General features: G+C 37.6%; 1 protein-coding gene across 1 annotated transcript in view; it reads left to right on the forward strand.

Annotated features, from left to right (window-relative positions):
* LOC109841370 (ubiquitin-conjugating enzyme E2 22-like) overlaps positions 402-27,078 on the forward strand; it is a 34,209-nt gene continuing 7,532 nt past the window's right edge. The window contains 6 exon segments of the mRNA XM_020410309.1: positions 402-682; positions 22,498-22,621; positions 22,764-22,908; positions 22,993-23,070; positions 23,156-23,268; positions 26,077-26,180. Of these exon segments, the coding sequence (XP_020265898.1) occupies positions 22,619-22,621; positions 22,764-22,908; positions 22,993-23,070; positions 23,156-23,268; positions 26,077-26,180 (443 nt within the window). The 5' untranslated portion in view covers positions 402-682; positions 22,498-22,618.

The raw sequence follows: 27,078 nt of genomic DNA on the forward strand, positions 1-27,078 counted from the left end.
TTTTTAAGAATGAACCAAACAAAAGAAAACAACCTATTACAAGAAATATGTTTCTTATAATTCATTTCCTTATTTTTTTCATCAACCAAACAACATCAAAATAAGTTTTCTAAAAAATCACTCACATCATCATATAATAAGGTGACAACTCATCTCATCTCTATTTCTTTGATTTTCTTTTTTTAGCAAACCAAACACTCCAAAAATAATTCTTCTTAGAAATAGTTTTTCATTTCTTTGATTTCCCAATTTTTTTAGGCAAACAAACAGACCCTAACTAAAAAAAAGACGCCCAAATCGCTTGCTGGTGACACTGCGGCGGCTAGAACGGAGGGTTCGCGCCAGCTGGCAGCAGTTGATCGTCGGCAAACCCATCGGTCCCATCGACTGCGCACGTGTAAACGGTCACAATTAACAGGGGGTGAATCTGTAAAACTCACTGCACGGTCAGCGTAAATACAGCAAAGTCAAGGGCATTCTCAATTAATTAAGCAGGGAGCCAGAGACGTCGATTATTATTAAAGCGCAGCAAAATTACAGAGGATCTTCTCACTCTCCGCTGAAGTTTGAAAAAAAAAAAAAATCTCGCCCAATCATTGCGATCTCAATTTAAGGATCTGCTCGATTGTAATCTCAATTGAAGGATCTGCTCGAAACTTCTTGATCTGGCCTCCTTTTTTAGGTAAAGAAATATTCAGTTTTCTCCTTTTTTTGGATCCGATTTTACCGTTTCTTCAATTCCTTTTTCTGACCATTGTTTGATGGAGATCTAGGGTTTCGAGCCAATATTTTGTCAAATGTAGTTCTTGATCCTCTTTTATTTATAGACTAAAAGCTGAGAGCTTTGTTCCTTTCCCCCCCCGTTCTTTCTGTGGTAATGGAATTTATTAGGAAGTTAGACTTTTGATTATGTTGGTAGTTTTGCGCTGTTGAAAGATTAGCTTGTTTCATTTTGAAGTCGGGTGACCTTGAATCTGCAAATTTAGTATCGTTGCTTGTATCTGAACCGTATTGTGGGTTGATCGCTTAATTATAATGGGGCCTTTATTAATTTTACATTTCATTTTGAATCTGAAAAGTAAAAGTAACTTAATGGAGGGGATGACCCATAATAGAATGGAATGGAAGAATAGGATTCACGTAGCCGACTCCAAACATTTGGGATAAAAGGCTTTATGATGATGTTGTTGTATGTTGAATCTGAAAAGTTTATGTGTTGAAAGAGTAATTATATGTCCTTGAACATCTAATATAAATTATGTAATATTTGTAAAATATTAATAGATTTAGTTATTGCACATAAAATCTGGGATCATTTCTATAATTGTTATAGTATACTTAAAAATTAATTTGTTAGATCATGCAATGTGATGGTCATTTGCTTGGAGATGTGATCTACCTTAGAGATTTCTTAAACTCGTGCTTAACCTATAACTAGTAAATGATAACTTTGTTATAATAAGTTAATATGCATGACATCGACATGTGAGATTTGGTGGTGGGTCTCAACCACCGGAAATGAGGATACCCCAGGTGTATGTCATAAGTACACATTGTGATGTGTGGAGCATTAGAACGCATTTGAATTCTCTAGGACGAGTCACCTAAGAAATAGAGAATTCAAATTGTTACATGGTCTTTTTGACTTAATAATATCGTCATTTCTGATTTGATAATTTAGTATACTTTGATGTGATGGTTAAGCTTGTTTAGCAAGCGCTATACAACCTGAAATATTGGGTTGTTAAATGTCATTTAAGCAAATGATGGATATCTAGATAGGATCCAGTATGTTCATTATAATGAGTTAATTTATTATGCATTCCCATAAAGTTATAAAATTAAAAATATTTTTAAAAATTTATTTTCTTATAAAAATAAAATATTTTGATATTTTAAAATGATTTTTTATTTATGTTCATGGGAATTGCAATTTAAGCATGAGCAAATAGGTGAATTGTTCTGTTCAAAAGAGTTGTCTAAAATAAATGATACCGGAGGGGATTGAATGTAACATATTATTTATAATAATTAATCTCATATTATGGAATAGCTTTTATGAATAGTTGGTCGTATAGGGATTTAATTGTTAAATTAAAATTATTAATTTGATTAATAATTAGTTTTTGATATGGGACCAAATTGGTCTCGCTAATGTCATTAGAAGAGATATACACGCAATACAATTCTAATTCTATTCCTAATTGTTATGGAAAAAGTATTCTATTTTTAATTGTTACGGACTATGAAGCACCGACTCTTCAAAATGGCCGGCGAGTCCGTCTCCGACCCGCGTCGGACGCGGACACGCGTTCGACACGCGTTGGACACGCGGTCAACGCCACCGACACAGTCAACGTCGTGGACTCGCTCCGGACACGCTCTGGACACGCTATTTTGTTCTCGACACGGCTGAGAGGGCAAAAAAATAGAATTTGTAAACCCGAAACCCAAACCCAAAGTCAAACCCTAGTTTTCACTTTTCACTCACCCGATCGGCTCATCTCTCTCTCGATCCCGACTGAAAAGAAAACGCCGCGAGCTCTCTCTCGATCGTCCTCGTCGGCCTCGATCGTCATCGTCGTCCTCTCAGCAAATCGTCGGCTCGTCCTCATCGCTGCTAGGGACCTGCTGCTTGTTGTTTTGCTGCTTGCTGCTGATGCTTTTTGTCTCTCTTGATTGAGGAGACGACAGTGAGGTCTGATTTAAGGGCGGGGGGGAGAGCTCTAAAATGACTTTAATAACGGGGTAACGTGGCAGCTTTAGAAACAGTGAGGCGCTGGTGATGTGATATGTTGTCTAATGATAGGGTGAGAGATGGAGAGATCTCTGCCATTGGATTTCGAGGAGAGACAGGTGGCTTAGAGATTATTTGATTATTTTAAAAATCTCTCTTTTGAGCTATTTTTTAATTAAATTAGTAGGAGCCGGGGTCATCTCGCCGGGGTTTGAAAAGATAGGACGGGAGTCGCCTCAAAAAAGAAGGTCTTTCTCTATATTAGCCCCTCACATCTTCAATATTTCGATATTAGCCCCTTAAATCTTCAATATTTCTATATTATGCCTTCAAATTATTGTAATTGGTATTAGGTACCTCAAATTATCATAGTTCTTTGGCCTCAAATTATATGTTTGTAATGTTAGACTTGTTAGTAGCTTAGTATTTTGTGTTTGAAAATTACATTTTAATTTATTGTTTGAATTTTATAAATTTATCTATATATAATAATAATATTAAAAAAATCTAACCGTGTCGCCGTGTCCTATTTTTTTGGGTTTTGCCGTGTCTGTGTCCGTGTCGTGTCGTGTCCGTGTCGCCGTGTCCGTGTCCGTGCTTCATAGGTTACGGAAAGAACATTCTGTCTTCAATTGTTATGGAAGAGAGTTTTGAGCAATTAAGAATCATTTAAAATTAAAATCTATTAGACAAGTATAATCCTATATATAGGGTTTACATATAGCCTTATGAGATGAAGAAAAGAGAACAACAAAAGAGAAATAGAAATTTGAAAATCTATCTCTCAGTATTGCTCCTCTTCGATAACGGGTGAATTTCAAATGGAGGTTTTTTCTTTTGAGGAAGCTATTTCGAATTGATCTTTGGACATGTTATTGAAGAAATTTGTAAAGCGTTTCAGGTATTCTTCTAAATTTTGATTATTCCGATTAATAGTCATGATATGTATATTCCTCCTCGTTGTATATCATGTTTCCAACAATAAGTGCCTAGGATTCGAATCAACATTTTTCTCTTTCTCATGCATATATATATATTTCATTTAGTTAAAGCTGTGCGGTCTACTTTTGACTTGAATGTGCAAAAATTAGTGTCTTTTCTTGTATTTGAATGGGCATCTGGGCTGATTGCTTACAATGGAGACCTAGAACCAGCTTGAAAGCACTCGTCATTTTTGTGCTTCTAGAAGAAGCTTCAAATTGGATCTTTTTCTTAGTCATGAACTGTGCTCTTTGGCGTGTTGCTTTATTATATCTCTGAACTTAGTTTTCAAATTTAAATATGCATGATGGTTTCACCAGGTTGCCAATATTTGAATTTTCATGCGAACCATTTAATTGTGCTGTCATGAAGTTGAAACAACATATTGATAGTTGTGCTCTATGCGCAAAAAAATATCACTTATCATTTAATAGGCCTTGACAAGTAAAGGTGAACCCAGATGTAATCGTTATGTTTCTCGTATCTTATCTTATTATATGTTGACATTGGTTCTAAGGAACTTTCATTGTTGAGGACAAGTAGTTTTTATTGTGAACACCTGCATGTTCGATGTTCTACCAAGGGGCTTTGACATGTTAGAAAATATCATTGTTGATCATTTTGTGAGCATAGGAAAAACACATCACTTGTTATTATTTAATAGGCATTGATAAGTAAAGGCGAACCCATGTGTAATCATGATACTTGTCTGATCTTATTATACATTGACATCATCTCTAACGAAGTCCCATTTACCTTGTATTGGACTGGTGTAATAGATCACTGCTTGCTTCTATGGTATTCTTGTACTATGTTTGGATACCTCTTTTAAAACTAAAAACTGTGATTCCTGAGGGGTCACTGTTGGTGGAGACATCTGGGCCCTTGGTGTGAAGTATGATAGTGATGATCATTGACAACTTCAAGGAATTTAGTATCATCATGATACCATTCTTTGTGTTACTATCATGATACCATTAGGTGTTGAGAGCTCCCGTTTGGTTAGTATTTGGATGGTGAGAGCAGTTGTTATTTTTCTAATCTATTTGAAAGCAGCCCACACAACCTGAAAATTGTCATTTGTCACCCATATAAATGTCCAGACCACGCATAACCCTTAAATACTTTAAATGATCTACAGGACCGTCTTGGATGAACAGTGTTAATTGAACGTATGGAATTAGGGCTACTCTGATAAATGGTGATTATCATTGCAAACAACACACTTGGGATACCAAAATGCAAGTAGCCAAGGGCTTGTGCAAAGAAGCAAATCAATCAGAGTAGAGACAAGCAGTGGTGTACCTAGAAAAACTTTCTTAGAGGGGTGGATGACAAATATTTATTTATCCACAAACTAAAATTCAATATTATAAACATTCTTAATTAATGGGCTAAATTCCTAACTTAAATGGGCTAAAATCCAAATGGTTTACATGTTTGTGAGGGTTGGGGTGCAAATACTTTTCAATAATGGGGGGCAAATTGTAAATTTAAAAGGCTTTAGAATGTATATATCTTTATATTTTTAGAGGTGCAACTCCCCTATGCTTACATTTGCATTCGCTCCTGGTGACAAGGAAAGGGCAAATGATAGAGAGATTTTTTGGGGAATCACTGCCTCATAAACAATTGATGGGCTAGATAGAATCAACTATGCGCTAGAATGGGTGAACTGTTTGTTTAGAATCAACAAATTGTGTTGTGCTAATTGGATTTTTTTAGAAAGATGAAAGAGATTTTTTATGAGGGGGAGAGGCAAAGAGATTTTTGGGGAGAGAGGCGAAAGATTTTTTGGTGGTTGCACTACCAGACAAAGAACTGATTTGCTAAAGAGGAGTGGTCTTATGGTCAAAACATGTTGCAGTATAAGGGCATCTCCAACCGGGCAAAAACCCTTTTTGACGCGGATTGCTTCCTTCAACCGGGCGTCAAAAACCCCGCTATCTTGGTGGGATGCTACAACGTTGCGCCAAGAATGACGCAACACTGTAGGAATGGCGATGGCGCTATTTAGTTTTTTTTTATTTTTTTGCTTTTGTTTTTTTATATTAACTATTATAATGAAATTAGATATAAAATAATTATTAAAATAAAATTCAAAAAGGAAAAAATATAATTTCATAATACTAGAACCAAATGAAGAAATGAGAAAAACTTACATTTAGATAAAAATATTATTATAATTAATTATATGTAATGTATTATATAATTTTATATTTTTATAGGTAATATTATTATAATTATATTATCATAATGCTAGAACCAAATAGGTAATTTTTATATTTTTATTTTGTTATAAAATATATTATTATAATTAATTATATGTAATGTATTATATAATTATATAATTTTTTATTTTGTTATAAAATATATTATTATAATTAATTATATGTAATGTATTATATAATTATATAATTTTTAAATATTTTAAATAGATGAAAATATTAAAAGATAAGAATAATAAAAGGAATATTGTTTTTGGTGCAAAATTTGGTGTAATGGGTTGGAGATGGAATAGTGATTTGGTGTAAAAACTACACCAACGTGGTGTAAAAACTACACCATTTTGGGTTTTTGGGTTGGAGATGCTCTAAGTATAGAAAGACTTTGAGAATATGATTTACTATCTTAGAATTCAAATAAAGGTGCTAACGTGGGTGGGAATGGACTCCACTACTGTTCTCTATGTTTGTTCAACTTTTGTTCTATTTATTAAAAAATCCCGAGAAATGTTTATTATGAACAAGGTACATGTATTTCTTTAATTCATTTGGAGCATCATCACTTTTTTGGTATCAAGTCACCATGACATTTGGGCTGCTAGGGTTTCTATATTTATCTTGTTGTTCAACTGAATTCAGACTCAGTTTATTACTGTATGTTTTCACTATCTATAATATTTTTCTTTATATAATTAAATAAATATAGGTATATCACATATGTTTTAGATTAGTTTATAATAACTATAAGTAATAAATTTCTGTATTTATCTCTTTTATTCAACTGAATTGTGACCCACTTTATTACTGTATGTTTTGACTATTTATAATGTTTGTCTTCATACAGTTAAATAAATAAGGTACATGATAAATATTTTAGATGATTCTAGTTCAAATCTTTTTACAAGTATTATTTTTACATTTTCACAGCAAAAAGAGGTAATCTTAAGAACAAGGAAAGCCTATAAGAGAGGGAGCAAAAGTACTTTTTTTTGGGGGATGGGTTAGAATAATATAGGAAATATGAAACAACTTATCCGTTTAAATGAGATGAATGTCCTCGACATAGCAAATACACTATCAATGTACCGACTTTTATTAGAGAGGGAGCATAATTACATGGGGAGCGGGTTAGAATTATACAGGAAAAGATGAAACAACTTCTCTGTTTAAATGACAGGAATGTCCTCCTCGACAATAACGATTACACATGAGTAGTTTGTCGACACTAGACAGCTGACCGTTGCTTGGTACCTTCAATAGGATTTATGGTAACTAGCTAGCAATTTTCTTCCTATTAGATCACACGTATTTGTAGAGATCAGTCGATTGAATTGAAATTTACTATGCTGGGTGGACGTCTCTGTTTAAATAATGGGAATATCGTCAACATAGTGACATATTTATGTTGTCAATTTTACAAAATTTCCCTGATAATTGACTGTTAACACGCGAGTAGATAGGACCCAAAAGAGGCGCTTTTAATGGGACTATAAATAATGTTGCCAACAACCATGAAATAAGGAAAAAAAATAAACTTTTCGTCTTAGGTTACATGTATATGTAATTATCAGTCGATCAAAATTTGTTGTGCTAACTGGATGTCTTTGTCTAAATAACAGGAATACCGTCAAAATTGCGGCATGTTTATGCTATTAACGCACTTAGTTTTTATAAATTTGCCCTTTATAATTGACAGTCAACACGCGAGTATATGGGACCCAAAAGGGACGTTTATAATGAGACTATAGGAGTTCACCGACACTAGGTAACTGACTCTTGCTTATGACCTTTGGAGCCTTTTACCCTTAAGATGATGTCATCCGTCAATCAAATTTTTTTAACAACCCTAAAATATGGACAAAAGAAAGAAAGTTTCCCTCTTAGATTGCACATATTTGCTTGTTGGACGTCTCTATTTGAATAATGGGAACACCATCAACTAGCGGCATATTTGTGCTGTCAATGTCCTGAGTTTTACAAATTTTCCCATGATAATTGATCATAATCACGCGAGCAGATGCATTTCTAATAAAACTATAGGAGTTTTCCAATACTAGACAGCCGACCATTACTTGGGTCCTTCAGATAGTCTTTATGACAGCCAGCTGACAATTTTTATTGTTTTGATCTTTTCAATAAAATTGAGATAGCATATATTAGTTTATTATCTAACCTTTTATCCTTAAAAATGATTTTATATGTTAGTTAAAATTGCCGACAACCAAAAAAGAAAAAAAAGAAAAAAACTTTTCCCATTAGATTACATGTATTTGTGGTGATCGGTCGATTGAAATTTGTTACTCTGGCTGGACACCTTTATTTAAATAACGGGACTACCCTCTGTGTAGCGGCATATACATTGTCAATGTACTGAATTTTACAAATTTGTCCCCCGATAATTGATCGTTATCATGTGAGTATATGGGACCTAAAGGGAGAGTTTCTAATAGGACTATAAGAGTTTGGCGACACTAGGCCCCCGACCATTGCTTGGGACTATCACTTAGTCTTTACGTTAACCAATTGACAATTTTTATTTTTATTTTGCGTCTTTCTAATGAAACCGAAACAGGTCATATTAGTTTAATATCGAACATTTTATCTGTACTACTAGTTAAAGTTTCCCTCTTAGATTTACATGTTTTTGTAGCAATCAGCAGATCAAAATTTTATGCGCTACTCGAGAGAGTTTTTCCTCATTCCTTAAAACCATAGTTTATGTGTTTGCTTATCCCCCCCCCCCCTCCCCCCCTCCCTTATGGTTTTTCTATTCTATTCTTTTATGGAATGTAGATGTTGCTTATTTTGACTTTTGGATAAACATTTGTTTTTCAAATAATATTTTTCATTGTGGTCCCCCATTTTGTCATATGGTTACCCCTACTATTTTTCTTATATAATAGTATAGGTGTTTGCTTATTAAGATATCAGGACTAAAATATGTTCTTCAACTTATATTTTTTGTTGTTGTTCCCCTATTTTGCACTATAGTTTCTCTATGTGGTCCAAGAGGATCTTCTATTCAGGTAAGGAGACTGAAGTTAGAGCACATTGTAGAGTCCTATTGTTATTAGGAGTGTGAGTCCTGTTATAACTAAGAGCATGAGTCCAATCTGTATTAGGAGTACAAGCTCCATTATAATTAAGAGTATAAGTCCTATCGCAATTAGGAGTATTAAGTCTTATTATGGTTAGAAGTCTTTAGGATCTGAATTAAATAGTCCTATCATGATTAGGAGTTTGTAATTACAGATTTAGAAAGAGTCCTAATTAATTAAGAGTTGTAGTCCTATTCATATGAGGTGTTGTTTAAATTGCAGGAGCATTAAGTCCTATTATGATTAGAAGTATATAGGATTTGAATTATATAGATCTGAATTATATAGAGTCCTATATTGATTAGGAGTTTGTAATTACAGATTAAGAAAGAGTTCTATTGACTAGGAGTTATAGTCCTATTCATATTGAGTGTTGTTTAAATAGAAATTATGCAGAAAAATTCTATTTAAATAGCAAGTCCTATTCATAAAGTAACTCTAATCAGAATGTTACAGGAAAATTTTATTTAAATAGCAAGTCCTAAACATATAGTAACTCTAATCAGAGTGCTATTTAAATATGAGATCTCTATTTAAAGAGATGAATTGTAATCTGTAAATTAAGTTAGTTGAGAAGCAATACAAGAAAATATTAAGAGTGAGGCATTGCTCGCTTCGCCAAAGAAATTTGTCTTTGTGGTTGATTCTTGCAGTTGTAATTCTCATCTATCTTCTCTTTGTCCAATTTGATATGACGGGTGGATCACTTTGCTATTCTCTTATGTATGTATTGTGGATGTTGCTCATTTTGATTTTAGGATAAAAACATGTTTTCAAATTATAGTATGTGAGGATCGCGCTTCTCTGTTGATCCTCTTAGTTGCGCTTCTGGCCATTATGAGCCTGGAAACGAGGTTGATGGAATTTGAAAGATAGAACAAAGAGAGAATTAATAGAGAATGAGAGAAAAGATTGAGTTTGAGAAGAGGAAATCAATTGTATTTCATTCATACCAATCACAGTTTACAATCCTCTCAAAAGATTGAGTTTGAGAAGAGGAAATCAATTGTATTTCATTCATACCAATCACAGTTTACAATCCTCTCCTTTATACTCCCGCTCGAAAGCAAAGAAAATTGTATTTCATTCATACCAATCACAGTTTACAATCCTCTCCTTTATACTCCCGCTCGAAAGCAAAGAAAAAAAAAACATGCACAAAACGTGCACGGATTTAACAGACAGACAGAAACAAAATTAACTGTTGTAACCGATTCCAACTGTTTGTAACAGACTCCAAACACTTTTTACAATTGTCCTTGAACTTAAAAGATTTGCATAATGTTTGGGTCAAAAGTTGGTTTCGTTGTGGAATTCATTATATCTTCGGTCGATTACAATAAATTCAAAAGAAATAGTCTTTTTATAAGACTTCTTTTACACAACAAAAGGAAAATTACAACTCTTGAGAAACAAACGCAGGACCGTTGTTTGGATCGCTGCTTGCGTGGGATCTTTGCCTGTGCCGGGAGCGCTTTGACTCGTGGACCACCGAATCACAGATTCTGATTGAACCGTGAGGGGTTTAATGATTCTTCCTTCGTTTATCGAATTAAGAATTTTAAGCGAATATCTTATCGATGTAAGATGTTCACTCTTCCAAAGATCAAGTCTGAGCTTAGATCTCTAGGACTCGCTAGAAGCTTCTTGAGGATGTTTGTGAAGAAGGAAGACTCTCTCTCTTGCTCTAATTCACCAAAACTCAAGGCTCTCTGCTCTAATCTCTCTGGAAAATGCTCAGCCCCCCGTCAATGATGTCCATAGGGGGATCTTGAGGATGTTTGTGAAGAAGGAAGACTCTCTCTCTTGCTCTAATTCACCAAAACTCAAGGCTCTCTGCTCTAATCTCTCTGGAAAATGCTCAGCCCCTGTCAATGATGGCTATAGGGGGGTATTTATAGCCTCCTTAGACGATAACTGAAGAAATAGCCGATCAACAATTGCCTCTTTAGACGCGGCAGTTGATGCTGTCGCGGCTAAAGGGCGCGACAGGCGACACTGTCGCGGCCAAAGAGCGCGGCAGTCGACACTGCCGCGGCTAAAGGGCGCGGCAGTCGACACTGCCGGTTTGATCGTTCAATTTGTGGACCTCTCGTTCATGGAACGAATCGAGAGGGGATTTTGGCTTTGGTCCTAACTGTTTAAAGGTTTGACCAAGATGGGAATTTGAGACGATCCTAACTGTTTAAAGGTTTGATCGTTCAATTTGTGGACCTCTCGTTCATGGAACGAATCGAGAGGGGATTTTGGCTTTGGTCCTAACTGTTTAAAGGTTTGACCAAGATGGGAATTTGAGACGATCCTAACTGTTTAAAGGTTTGATCGTTCAATTTGTGGACCTCTCGTTCATGGAACGAATCGAGAGGGGATTTTGGCTTTGGTCCTAACTGTTTAAAGGTTTGACCAAGATGGGAATTTGAGACGATCCTAACTGTTTAAAGGTTTGATCGTTCAATTTGTGGACCTCTCGTTCATGGAACGAATCGAGAGGGGATTTTGGCTTTGGTCCTAACTGTTTAAAGGTTTGACCAAGATGGGAATTTGAGACGATCCTAACTGTTTAAAGGTTTGATCGTTCAATTTGTGGACCTCTCGTTCATGGAACGAATCGAGAGGGGATTTTGGCTTTGGTCCTAACTGTTTAAAGGTTTGACCAAGATGGGAATTTGAGACGATCCTAACTGTTTAAAGGTTTGATCGTTCAATTTGTGGACCTCTCGTTCATGGAACGAATCGAGAGGGGATTTTGGCTTTGGTCCTAACTGTTTAAAGGTTTGACCAAGATGGGAATTTGAGACGATCCTAACTGTTTAAAGGTTTGATCGTTCAATTTGTGGACCTCTCGTTCATGGAACGAATCGAGAGGGGATTTTGGCTTTGGTCCTAACTGTTTAAAGGTTTGACCAAGATGGGAATTTGAGACGATCCTAACTGTTTAAAGGTTTGATCGTTCAATTTGTGGACCTCTCGTTCATGGAACGAATCGAGAGGGGATTTTGGCTTTGGTCCTAACTGTTTAAAGGTTTGACCAAGATGGGAATTTGAGACGATCCTAACTGTTTAAAGGTTTGATCGTTCAATTTGTGGACCTCTCGTTCATGGAACGAATCGAGAGGGGATTTTGGCTTTGGTCCTAACTGTTTAAAGGTTTGACCAAGATGGGAATTTGAGACGATCCTAACTGTTTAAAGGTTTGATCGTTCAATTTGTGGACCTCTCGTTCATGGAACGAATCGAGAGGGGATTTTGGCTTTGGTCCTAACTGTTTAAAGGTTTGACCAAGATGGGAATTTGAGACGATCCTAACTGTTTAAAGGTTTGATCGTTCAATTTGTGGACCTCTCGTTCATGGAACGAATCGAGAGGGGATTTTGGCTTTGGTCCTAACTGTTTAAAGGTTTGACCAAGATGGGAATTTGAGACGATCCTAACTGTTTAAAGGTTTGATCGTTCAATTTGTGGACCTCTCGTTCATGGAACGAATCGAGAGGGGATTTTGGCTTTGGTCCTAACTGTTTAAAGGTTTGACCAAAATGGGAATTTTGTGAGGGAAGATTGATCTAAAGAGGTGATCGAATCTCATCTCAGCAAAAGAGTATTCGGAAGTCATAGTAGGAGTTTAGTGTTTATCACTTTGTTCATAATGATCGGGGTTATCCCTAAGAATATTACATTTAACATTCTTCCGGGAACTTCCCGTTACATGAATTATCCACCCCCAGCTTTCTTTGCAAAACTGGGTGTAACGAGGAGTACGTTATCCTCAGTCGCATGTTCGGGTTATCCTTAAGAATATAAGATTCTCCAGGAACTTCCCGTTATATAAATCATCCACCCCCAGCTTCCTTTGCGAAACCGGGTTTAACATTGTACTCAGTTGGATAATCGAGAAGCAGTTTATACTCATATACTCTTTGGAGTGTGGGGAAACAGTTTATACTCGTGCACCCACTGGAGTTGTATGGTCGTCTTTACTCGACTTCTTTCGTCGTTATGACGCCGGAGTCAATTAGGGCTTGGATCTTGTTTTTGAGTCCAAAGCAAATCTCGGTGGGATGAAGAACCCTTCTGTGGTACGCACAGTAGTTTGGATCCGTAATCCTCTTAGCTCCATCCTGATCTTTAATAGGTGGTAGCTCGATTTTGTCATTAGCGAGGAGGTATTCCAAGATGGCTGGAGCTTCATCATCTTCGAAAGAATATTCCTTTTGAAACCTCGGATCGAGAGTCGCATTCTCAACGATTGCAGATGTCATTGGTTGGCCTCTCTCAGCTTTCTTTCTTTTAAGAAAGTGTTCAGCTTGTTCACCCCGAGATTTTAACTCCTTCCAAGTTGTGGATGGCACGACCCCCAGAGCTTCCAGGACATCGATGGAGAGGTTATTGTGGCATGTTTGCAGGATAAACTCCTCTGTAATAGGATCTCTGCAATTCATTGCTTTGCCACGGAAACGCTTGACAAAATCGTCGACTGACTCTCCGTCTTTTTGCTTCTCATCCAAAAGGGTTCCGATTGACACTTCGGTGTCATCATCGAAGAAGTTGCTGAGGAACAAACTTTCCATGTCATCCCAGCAATTGATGCTCCCTGGCTTGAGCCGTCGGTACCAATCGAAGGCAGGTCCGCGAAGGGTGCCAACGAATGACCGGACCATTAAAGCCTCGTTTCCAGAGATCATGCCCAAATGAGACTTGAAATAAATCAAATGCTGAATCGGATTGAATCCCATTCCCTCGGATAAGGACATGGAATACCCGTCTTCTTAACTTCTTGAGCCGTCATCAAAGCATTGATTTTGTCTTCAAGTTTTTGCATTTTCCCGTCATCGTCTCCATTTATTTCTGAATGATGTCGAGTAAAGATAATTGGACCACCCCCAGTGAGAGGTGCTATTGAACCACCCCCAATATCGTTATTGGGAGGATCCGTTAAACCACCCCCAGCGTTGTTGTCATTGGGAGGTGTATCAGCCATAATGATTTCATCCACCTCTGGATCACTGTCCTCTATAACATTCCGAGTGTGGTGGCTGGATTCAATTCGCTGATTGGACTCAGGAGGTTGAGGCTGTTGAGTTAACAGTTCTCTCATTTGTTGGATAGCCAACTTCATTTCTGTCTTCACTTCAGCTCTAATTTCTTCACGTTGTTTGGCTAGAGCTTCCTGAAGTATTTGAGTGAACTGATCAGCAGTGATTGTGAATACTTCTCTGATTTGTCCTGTGCTAGACATTGTATCATCAGAAGCGATTGCAGAATAAGTGTCCGAGAATTCATCCTCCGAGGACATTCCTTCTTGCATTCTCTTGTAGTCTCTGCGTCTGATAGCTCCTAATTGGAGTCGAGACATCCTTTGAGCAATTCTTGGATTGACTTTTCCTTTCGGGGAAAAGTCGGGATTTGAGTCATTTGAATGCTGTTTAGACTTTCTTCTATCAGCTACGTTGATGGTGACTTCAGGGAATTCATCATTTTGGGCAGCTGATTTTCTTTTGCGGAAATGTCTCAGCTTAGGCTTTGATAATGCAGAGACTTTTCGTGGGATGATTTCTCGTTTGAAACAGTCACATTCTGATAATGCTGTTTTGACGAGTCGTGCACAGGAACAACGAGAGTTTATCTCTCGAATAACTCTCTTTCGAAAATTATTCACAACCTCAATTTGATAATACGATTCATTGGTATGATTGCCAAAAAATCGTATCGTCTGTTGGTATGATCTCCCAGGTATGACGATATCATTTGGTGAATGCGTCTTCTTCTGGGAGTATAAAACCTTGTTGGCATTCTCAGGACAATTTATTTTTGTCTTTAAGCGATCCAAGGTTATGTCGGGAGTCGCACGTTTAGAACCACCCCCTTGTGGGTATGGAGTCTTAACGGGCTCCGAATGCTGATTTTGCATAAGTCCAGACTTCAGAATCCAAACTTGGCGGAGTTTTGGTGATTCTTTGGTCACCGTTTCCTTCCTCCTTTCTCGTCTTTGTTGTAAGAGAGCACGGGCATGAACAACGTTTGCACGACGTTTTTGTATACGTTCTTGGAGGGTCGAACGAGCCCTTTTGATGAGTGTCCATTCCTCCGTTGTGAATTGTGCAGAAACGTGAGTAGTTCGTCGTTGCGTTGAACGAACCACTTGTTGTTTCCTCGACTCTAAGTCCGCATAATAACGAACTCCGTCGGTTTGTTCAAATGCCTTAGCTATTTGACGAGCAAGACGCTGACGCTGTCTCTGACGAGCTCTTTTCGTCAATGTCGTCGGGCTTTGATTCGATGACTCTTCAATTAGATAAGAGCCATTTTGAGCAGAGGTGTTGCGAGTGAAATTCTCAGCAACAATCAAGCGAGAGTCTTCATTTTGTGCCTTCTTTGGCATGCAACTCTTCCTCAATTGTGAGATCCTCTTGTACTTGCGAGATAATGAAGATCTTGAAGAGGATGATGAGAGATATTCCTCAAACTTGGTTTGGTCGAATTCGTATTCGACCATGGATTCAACTGGAATCTTGATCGGCTGCGACACGACGGTCTCGGCAGCGAGACCGTTGGCTCCCACTGTGGTCGCCAGCTTGTTTGCGTCAAAAGTTGGTTTTGTTATGGAATTCATTATATCTTCGGTCGATTACAACAAATTCAAAAGAGATAGTCTTTTTATAAGACTTCTTTTACACAACAAAAGGAAAATTATAACTTTTTAGAAACAAACGCAGGATCGTTGTTTGGATCGCTGCTTGCGTGGGATCTTTGCCTGTGCCGGGAGCGCTTTGACTCGTGGACCACCAAATCACAGATTCTGATTGAACCGTGAGGGGTTTAATGATTCTTCCTTCGTTTATCGAAGTAAGAATTTGAAGCGAATATCTTATCGATGTAAGATGTTCACTCTTCTAAAGATCAAGTCAGAGCTTAGATCTCTAGGAATCGCCAAAAGCTTCTTGAAGATGTTTGTGAAGAAGGAAGACTCTCTCTTTTGCTCTAATTCACCAAACGCTTAAGGCTCTCTGCTCTAATCTCTCTGGAAAATGCTCAGCCCCCCGTCAATGATGTCCATAGGGGGGTATTTATAGCCTCCTCAGACAATAACTGAAGAAATAACCAATCAACAACTGCTTCTTTAGGCGCGGCAGTTGATGCTGTCGCGGCTAAAGGGCGCGACAGTCGACACTGTCGCGGCCAAAGAGCGCGGCAGTCGACACTGCCGCGGCTAAAGGGCGCGGCAGTCGACACTGCCGCGGCTAAAGGGCGCGGCAGTCGACACTGCCGCGGCTAAAGGGCGCGGCAGTCGACACTGCCGCGGCTAAAGGGGCAGTTACACCCACGTTCATACGTGTTTGAAACAGTTCTCCCACGACCTTTAACCACCTTTTTCGTGGTTTAACTGCTTTTCCACGTCAGCACACGTTCTATTTCTGATACGCCGCCACGTGGAGTTTAAATAATCATCAGATAACTGCATTATAACTGCTGTAGCACGCCCTTTAATGGCCGCGGCACTTTAGGTTGTCGCGCCTTAGCCGCGGCACAATATGCAGCCGCGCCTTAGCCGCGGCACCACATGCTGCCGCGCCATGACCGCGGCACCATAAGCTGCCGCGCCTGAGCCGCGACACCAAGCGTTGTTTGTTGGTGTTTACATGTTCTTCCATGTTGTTTCGCTTCCTTTGAATCATTCCCTTCTGATTAAGAGAGCGGCCTGCCTTGAGTGGTATTTGGATATCTGTGAGCATTTTTTAACGCCTACACATAATAGCCCTTCAAGTCTGTGTATCATTCCAGTCCACGTACGTCAGCTTTCCTGTTGTTGAGTTTCCAAGCTGAAGCTCACTTTACAGTTTCCCTGATAGTTCACTTGACAAGTTCCTAGTGTGATCACCATCCGTACCTGACAATTCCCCACCCCTTAAATTTGACATTGTCTCAAGGTCAAATGTAGGAAATCTTTTAACTAGATCCTAATAATTCTCTCAAGTAGAATCCAAATGGGATCGCTGCCTCCATTTGATCAACACCTGAGGAATCAATCGCTGCCCTTTGACAACTGTGCGCCTGTCAACAATCTTTTCTGGTTCATCAACTAACTCAATAGTATAATTGGGAAAATCAGTGTGAAGTATGACATCAGAGCCAATCTTTTTTTTATGCTGAGAAACATGGAAGACTGGGTGAATCTATGCATTGCTTGGAAGTTCCAACCTGTAAGCAACTTCACAATCTTCTCTAACACTTTATAAGGACCATAGTATTTTGAAGAAAGCTTATGGGTTTTGTAAGAGGAAACACTAAGTTGTCCGTAAGGTTGTAGCTTAAGGAATACCCAATCTCCAACCTCAAAACTCCTGAAACTCCTACGTTTGTCAGCAAATTTTTTCATTTGTTCTGCTGCCTTCTTCAAACTATCTTTCAGGAACTATAAAACTACATCTCTAGAAAAAAGAGTTTCATCCACTGATTCCACTTTACAACTTTTAGGAATATAAGAGAGTAAGGAGGGAGGGGGTCTACCATACACAGATTCAAAGGGGGTAGAGTTTGTAGAGATCCTCCAAGTAGTGTTAAACCAGAATTCAGCCAGTGTAAGCCATTTACACCACTCCTTGGGTTTATGACGACAAAAACACCTCAAGTAAGTTTCCAGACTCTTGTTAGTCACTTCAGTTTGTCCATCAGTCTGAGGATGATATGCTGAGGTGAATTTAAGCTGACTTCCTTGCAATTTAAATTCTTTCCAAAACAAACTAGTAAACAAAGGATCCCTGTCACTTACTATGGACCTAGACATACCATGGAGCTTGAACACTCCCTCAAAAAATACCTTTGCTACAGACTGAGTAGTATAAGGATGGGCTAATGCAAAGAAATGAGCATATTTTGAGAGTCTATCGATCACTACAAATGACTGATTGTGCTTCACTCCTGGGCAGATGAGTGATGAAATCCATTGATAAATCCTCCCACACATATTCGGGAATAGGCAGGGGTTGTAAAAGTCCTGGGGATGCTACATTCTCCCCTTTTGCTCTTTGGCACACATCACAGGCCTGCACATATTTCTGGACATCTTTTTTCATGCCCTTCCAATAAAAAACCCTTCTCAACCTGTGCAAGGTTCTAGCAACCCCAGAATGTCCAGCAGTAGGACTGTCATGATGCTCTTGTAACAGAGAATTTTTTAAGACTTGAGCAGTAGGGCTCACCAAAATCTTGCCTTTGTAGTAATAAATCCCTTCCTTCTTGATATACTCCTCATTAGCCGCTGGTTCTTGTTGTAATCTTGCCTCCAGTTCTTTGAAAAAAAGGTCATTAGAACTCATGTGTTTGATATCTTCTAACCAGTTGCTTCTGACAAAAGAAATTGCTGAGACCTCTATATCATTCTCAACATCCTCATGAACTCTGGATAATCCATCCGCAGCCTTGTTTATTCTGCCAAGCTTGTATTCCACAATATAATCATACCTATGCAATTTGGCCAACCATTTATTCTGAATACCTGTATGTATTCTTTGCTCAAGAAGATACTTAAGACTTTGGTGATCAGTCCTTATCACAAAGCTCCTCCCCAGCAAGTATTGCTGTCATCTCTTTATAGAAAGAATTATAGCTAGTAGTTCTTTTTCATAGGTTGATAGTGTAGCATTCTTTCCCTTTAAAGCAAAGCTGAGGCAATGGGTTTTTCTCTTTGCATTAAGACAGCCCCAACCCCTGTGCCAGATGCATCACACTCTATTACAAAAGTTATATTAAAGTCAGGCATAGCCAAAACTAGAGAATTGGTGAGTGCAAGTTTAAGAGAATTGAAGGCCTCTTCAGCATTTGCATTCCATGTGAAATTGCCCTTCTTCGAAAGCTGTGTTAAAGGTTGAGCCATGTTTCCAAACCCCTTGATGAATTTCCTGGAATATCCAGGTAGGCCTAAAAACCCTCTCAATCCTTTAAGTGTCTGAGGTGTTGGCCAGTCTTTGATTGTTTGAATCTTATTAGGGTCCATACTCACCCCTGTCTGAGACACAATATGTCCCAAATATTCAATTTGCCTGATGGGTCTTCAGGATTTGAAATACTCGTCTCAAGTGGATCAAATGGTCCTGCCATCCCTTATTGTATACTAATATGTCATCAAAGAAAACCAAGACAAATTTCCTGAGAAAACTTTTGAAAATATTGTTCATGAGAGCCTGGAATGATGAAGGGGCATTGGTGAGTCCAAAAGGCATTATTAAGAATTCAAAATGCTCATAATGTGTTTTGAATACAGTTTTAGGAATGTCTGAATCATACATCCTTATTTGATGATACCCTGATTTTAAATCCAGTTTTGTGAAAAACTGTGTACCATGTAATTCATCCAGCAACTCATCAATAACTGGAATAGGAAATTTATCTTTGATTGTAGTTTTGTTGAGAGACCTATAAACTATGCACATTCTCCAACTTCCATCAGACTTTTTAACCATCACTACTGGTGAAGAGAAAGAACTATGACTGTGCCTAATAATCCCTTTTTCCAGCATTTCTTCCATCTGTTTTTTAATTTCTTCTTTCAAGAAATGTGCATGCCTGTAAGGTCTGATACATATTGGCTTAGTTCCAGTTTCTAGGGGAATTTTGTGATCAATCTCTCTAGTAGGAGGAAGATGTGGCAGCTCTTGAAAAATAACATCAAATTCTTGTATCAACTTGTGCATGTCATTAGGTAATCCTTCAAGGTTAGTCCCTGTAGTAGATTCCTGTAAGCTGACACTGCATAACTGAATTAGATATCCTTTTTCTTGCTCTCTAATAGATTTAGCAATATTTTTTACATTGACAAGCTACAATTCCCCGGGAATTGTTCCTTGTAATGTTCTCTTGATTCCTCCACACATGAATGTCACCTGTAGTTTCTTAAAGTTTAGGGTAATATCTTCCAAGGTTTTCATCCAATCTGCTCCTAACACAATTTGACTACCCCTCGTAGGCATCACCAACAAGTTTACTTGGATGCTCACTCCCTGACAGTCTAGCGTTACTCCTTGGCACACTCCAGCTCCTTTGATGAGTTCTCCACTGGCCACAAGAACATCAAAATTGTTGTATTCTGTCACAGATAGCCCCCGTCTCTTGACCAATTTGGTATTGATAAAATTGTGAGTGGAACCAGAATCTATTAAGATACTGATAGATTGGTTTTTGTAAAATCCCACAACTCTAATTGTATGAGAAGCTGAAACTCCATTAAGAGCTTGTACTGAAATGGATTGGGCTCCCCTTACCAAACTTTCAGCCAGTTCAATGGCTAGATCCTCTTGTTCATCCCTACTAACATCACCTTCCTCTTCCTCAACTGAACCTCCTTCCATGATGCCCTCCAGAATGAATTGATGTTTTTCCTTGCATTGATGCCCTCTGTGCCATTTTTCATCACATGTAAAACAAAGATTCTGACTTCTTTTTTGTATTTCCTCATGTGTAAGTTTCTTGAATTGAGAAGAAGATTTAGGCTTTTCTTGTATAGGATTTCCTTGAGAGGGACGGTTCCAAGGACTTCCTTGATTAAAAGCATTCCAATTCCCTCTAATTTTTTTCTCATTTTTTGTTTGTCCTCAAACAACTTAGCCAAAGACACTGCACCCTTCAACGAAGAGGGTCTGGCAGCAGCTATTTCATACTTCAACTCATCTTTCAACCCCTCTATAAATTTCTTCAAGATATGTCTCTTAGAGGGTTGATCCTCTAACAGCCCTAGAGTCTGCTCAAACTTCCCCAGATATTCCCTCATTGTGGATGTTTGCCTCATAGTGGAGAACGCATCATAAGGTCTAAGGAGTTCACTAGGTCCAAACCCGGTGATGATCTCTTCTTTGAAAACTTCCCAATAATGATAATTCTCAAGATTTTTTGTGAACCACCTAAACCACTGTAATGCCTCATCTCTCAAATAGAAAGAACAGACCTTCACCCACTCATCCTCCTTGATATCATAGTAATAAAAAATTTGCTCAGTTTGTTCTAACCAAGAAACAACATTCTCAGAACCAGAAAAAGATGGAAAATCCAATCTCAAAGATTTTGGTTGAACTAACTTCTGATTACTGAAGAAAGAGTTCTTTTGAATCAAGGGATTACCAGAGTAGGGAGTTGTTGGAAACTCCCCAGAGAATTCAAACCCTCTTTGAGTTTGTTGATCATTTCCCTGAATCTGATCCCTGATTCCTAGTCCAAGAAGTCCATGATCGCTTCTTGCACCTGAACTAAAGATTCTTCGGTCATTCCTCGCTCCAGCACCTGTTGATTCAAGAATTCCACGATCGTTTCTTGATCCTGAACCACAGATCCTTTGATCACTTCTTATACCAGATCCTGTTGTTTCTAGGTTCACGTTCTTGGATTTCTTGAGATCTTGCAATTGAGAAGATATCTCAATTGCGCAAGGAATTCTTTATTGATGAGCCCCTGTTGAGTGAGGGATTCATCCATCCGAGCTCCCTGTTTAGTGAGGGATTCATCCATACGAGCTCCCTGTTGAGTGAGGGTCTTCTCCAAGTGAGCCATCTGATTGAAGAGTCTCTGTTGAGTGAGGGTCTCCTCCATACGAGCTCCTTGTTAAATCGCCTCGTCCTCCGAAGCCATCTCACGATCGGCCATGGAATCTTCAGTTCCCGCCTCCGACTCTAGCTGATACCAATTGTGAGGATCGCGCTTCTCTGTTGATCCTCTTAGCTGCGCTTCTGGCCATTATGAGCCTGGAAACGAGGTTGATGGAATTTGAAAGATAGAACGAAGACAGAATTAAGAGAGAATGGGAGCAAAGATTGAGTTTGAGAAGAGGAAATCAATTGTATTTCATTCATACCAATCACAGTTTACAATCCTCTCCAAAGATTGAGTTTGAGAAGAGGAAATCAATTGTATTTCATTCATACCAATCACAGTTTACAATCCTCTCCTTTATACTCCCGCTCGAAAGCAAAGAAAATTGTATTTCATTCATACCAATCACAGTTTACAATCCTCTCCTTTATACTCCCGCTCGAAAGCAAAGAAACAAAAAAAAAAACATGCACAAAACGTTCACGGATTAAACAGACAGAAACAGAATTAACTGTTGTAACCGATTCCAACTGTTTGTAACAGACTCCAAACACTTTACAATTGTCCTTGAACTTAAAAGATTTGCATAATAGCCCTTCAAGTCTGTGTATCATTCCAGTCCACGTACGTCAGCTTTCCTATTGTTGAGTTTCCAAGCTGAAGCTCACTTTACAGTTTCCCTGATAGTTCACTTGACAAGTTCCTAGTGTGATCACCATCCGTACCTGACATAGTATCCATGCGGTTCCCCTATTGTCCTATATTTTTTTCATACTAAAATCAGGAAACATCTCAGTATGGCTTTTTTTTTGAAGAATAAGAATTATTTATCGGTGTCTAATGTTATTTGGAAGTTCTAATCATGTTTAAATTTGCATTTATGCAGGAGCAATATCAATTACTGAAGCTGAGTTCTACTGATATTATACATAACTGACGTACGCACAAACTGAACAAGCTTTTAAAAGATTGTGCAGAAATAACTTATCTCAAGGGACTCCTTTAGAATGGTAATCATATAATTGAACTTTATGCTTCGTATGTACTTGTTTGCGCTTGTTTCTTGATACTGCTCTTTGCCTGTAGTCGTACCTTTTTAACTCCTTACATATTTAGTGTTAAATCATACTTTTCTTTTGTTACCTTTTATAGGCGAGCAATGAAAACCTTCCACCTAACGTTATCAAACAACTTGCCAAGGAACTGAAAGTTCTTCATGAGACTCCACCAGAAGGCATCAAAGTTGTTGTGAATGATGATGACTTTTCTACCATATATGCTGAAATTGAGGGTCCCGGTAGGTAAACCTTCTAATCAAATGTTTTTAGGGTGTGAAGTTATTTTACCAATAACAATACATGGCATAAAGTTCACATTGCAGCTGGAACTCCATATGAGAATGGTATATTTCGAATGAAGCTTTTGTTATCTCGAGAGTTTCCTCAGTCACCTCCAAAAGGTTTACCCACTACTTTTCTTTGTCTATTTTTTCCCTTAAATATCTGTTAGTCGTTCTCAATTTGCATTTTCATCATATTCTGTAGGCTACTTTCTGACAAAAATCTTTCACCCAAATATTGCAACAAATGGAGAGATTTGTGTCAATACTTTAAAGAAAGATTGGAACCCTGGGCTGGGATTACGTCATGTGCTGCTGGTAAGTTCAAGAGATTTTTTGCCATTCTGTACTTAGGTGTGATGGAGAAATCCAAGGTTAATTGGCTATGAACTGCCAACAAGGTTTTACTATGTCAGAGATTGACTTTTATTCCTATTTCATACTTCATACTCCTATTTCATACTTCATACGTTCTTTTTTTCCCTCTCTCTTTCCTTCTTTCATTTGCTGCTGAAAGAACTTAAGATACTACTATCCATTCTACTAGAACAGGAAAGGCAGTCAATACTGCATTTCTATGTTGGATTGAGAAAAGTGTTTATTTCTATATGTTAGTTTTTTCTTCTTTCACATGCTTCTATCATACGCTACTATCACATTCTACTAGAATGGGAAAGGGGCTCAACACTGCAATTCATGTTAGATTTTTTTTTCCGTTTTCTTTCATATACTTCTTTCATCATACAGTATGTCCTATAACATTTTTATGTTTCATTTATAAAGTAAATTTTAAATTGGAAAACCGCTCATTTCTAAACTAGATACCTAAATGACCCTTTAAATCATACTTCTAAACTGAGTATGGCTGAAACGAACCTAATCTGGGTTTAATGAATTTCAAGATATACGTCCAAAAAGTGTGTGAGATAGTTTTAAACTAATAGGTGTATTATGTTATTGAGTACATGTCTAAATTAATGTATGCATATTTAAGGAGTGCTCAAGGAGTGTCGGAGAAGGGTGCTTAATGCTGCAATTCATTTTAGTTTTTTTTTTGTTTTCTTTCATATGCTTCTTTCATCGTACTGTACTCTCTTCTATGTTACATGAGATCATTTTTTTTCTTATTCACATGTTATGACAACTAAAATTCCTATAAGATTTTTATGTTTCACTTATAAGTAGATTATAAATTGGAAAACCGCTCATTTCTAAACTAGATACCTAAACGACCCTTTAAAATCATACTTCTAAACTGAGTACGGCTGAAACGAACTCAACCTAGGTTTAATGAATTGCAAGATATACGTCCAAAAAATGTATGGCGTAGTTTTACACTAAAACATGTATTATATTATTGGGACGAATTTTTAAAATAGACCCCTTTAGGAATTTATTTTTAAAAATCGACCCCTTTGAAATTTATTTGTCATTTTCGATCTGGTTTCAGTCTGAAACCAGGTCGAAAATGGCAAATAAAGTTCGAAAACTTCACGGGATTTAAAATCCCGTGAAGTTTTCAGCGTGGTTAATCAGGCACTAAACTTCATGGGATTTTAAATTTAAAATCCCGTAAAGTTTTCGAACTTTATTTGTCATATTTGACCCAGTTTAAGCCAGGTGGCTCAAACCGGGTCGAAAATGGCAAATAAATTTCAAATGAGTTGGTTTTTGAAAATAAATTCCTAAAGGGGTCTATTTTGAAAATTTATCCTATATTATTGAGTACATGTCTGAACAAATGTATGCATATTTAAGGATTGTCCTAGGAGTGTCGGAGTCATATTCAAGGACTGTCCTAGGAGTGTCATGACACACGTTGGGCACGCGTACAAGAGCCTAAACAAGGTGTTGGGGTAACTTAGACTATCCATTCTACCAAAACGGGGAAGGCAGTCAATGCTGCATGTTTTGTCACATTGCAAACAAGTGTGAATTTCTTTATACTGCCTGGATTTTGATTCTATTGGATTTGCTCACATCAGTTAATTTTATTCTGTCATTTCCTTTTGTTGATTACTTGACCATTTTTTTTACTATTAAGTATCTGAAAATGTCCCCCAAAAAAGCTCTAAAATCTAAATTGATACAGAACTGTGTCCAGACTTGGCACAGAAGTTCTGACATTTATGTATTATTTGATTATTAAATACTGACTTAATTTTGATTTTATTCGTTTTGCTCAAGTCAGTTAGATTTATTCTGTCATGTTCTTGTATTGATTACTTGACCAGATTTTATTCTATTAAATATCTGAAATGTCCCCGAAAAGGTCTAAATTGTTACATAGTTCCATATTGGCACTTATGAAATGCAGTAAGATGCCTTCTGATATAGAATTGTGTCCAGACTTCTACTCAGAAGTTCTCTCACATTTATATATATATATCATATTTGATTATATATTATTAATGATTTCTCATTGGCCCACCCTTTCTTTTAACCTTATCAATGATCGAATTTACAGATATGAACTCAGTGCCATTTGATGAGTAAGATCGAACAAGGGAGAGGGATATGGAAAGGATGAAGTAATGAAAGAGGAAGCATTGCTAGTAGTAACGACTTGTCACGATCCATTGGTTCATATAGAATCCATGTCCTAGGTCTATTAAAAAAACATTCTTTTCGCCAAGCGTATATAATAAAATAGAGTGAAAGGGTCCACCCCGAAACCAAGGGGCTACTTACTAACAGCTGAGTCCTCTCCGAACCGCAGGAGATAGTTGCCCATCATACGGCTCACCAATATGTATGATTATTCAAATATGAAAGCGTGGATGAATATTCAAGCGCGAAGAGAATACCATGGTAGGTGATTGGGTTTCTGCTCGAGTTCCCTTTAATTTTGGGCAACAGATAATGTTGTTTCATATTGATGCTTTACTAAATACTATGGGTAAACTTTGCTTATGCAGATCATGCCTCTTTCCATCATTTTATGTTATCCACGATTTTGTCTTTTCTTACCGATCAACTCTGCGGGGATTTTACTCTGTTGTTATTACTTTCATAATCCACATATACTTTACTTAAGTTGTTTACTTGAAATATTTTAGGCTGCAGTTCCCAGAGCCCAATAGGGCTCCTCCCTGATTTTTTTCCCCCATGCTGAAATCATGGCAGGTTGTCAGATGCCTTTTGATAGAACCATTTCCAGAATCTGCACTCAATGAGCAGGCCGGTAAGATGTTGCTTGAAGATTATGGTGAATATGCAAGGCATGCCAGGTAAGCTCTTCTCTTGTCCATCTTTATGTAAAACTCATTTATATAGTCACTTTCCAAATTTCAGCAAAGAACACTGCATTTTAGATCTGCATATTAACAGACGGGCCTTGGCTGTGGTGCACACTGCACTGCACACACTACAAGTAGGTTGTCTGGGTTAGTTCAAACTTGTGCCGACACTTCTATTAAGTTTAAACTCTGTGTCAGTTTCTTTTCTTTTTTTTCTTTATGGCAGAGATTATTGGTTTTCTTCTGGACACTGCCTGATTTCAGATCGGTTGTAAGATTAAAAGTCATAATCGCTCTTTTCCCTAAAGCATACATTAAATGCACCAAGTAAGCCTAATAACTCAAATGCCTACTTGCAGTTAGTTCGAATCTTGTTCTTACTTCTAACAGATACTAGGCCTTTGTATTGCTTGTAATAATTAGAGAGGCTCTTTCAAAAGATAACAGAACCATACCACTTGTTTGTGCAAATAATAATGTAGTTATCAAGATTGAGCTTGTAGCTCTATAAATAGATGACCTGAACTTCGAATATGTAGAAAACGAATATGTGAATCAACTTGAATATTAAACTTTATTCGTGTCATCAATCTGAGTTCACTGGAGGATAAGCAATAACTCGGAATATGTAGAAAACAAATATGTGAGTCAACTTGAATAATTAAACTTTATTCATCTCTTAAATATTTAGGTAAGCCTGTCTAATCATCTACATGACATCATTCTAAATTCACTGGAGGATAAAACCTCTTAAATATTTAGGTAAGCCTGTCTAATCATCTACATGACATCATTCTAAATTCACTGGAGGATAAAACCTCTTAAATATTTAGGTAAGCCTGTCTAATCATCTACATGACATCATTCTAAATTCACTGGAGGATAAAAC

This window comes from Asparagus officinalis, chromosome 5, assembly GCF_001876935.1.
Source record: "Asparagus officinalis chromosome 5, Aspof.V1, whole genome shotgun sequence".
NCBI lineage: Eukaryota > Viridiplantae > Streptophyta > Magnoliopsida > Asparagales > Asparagaceae > Asparagus > Asparagus officinalis.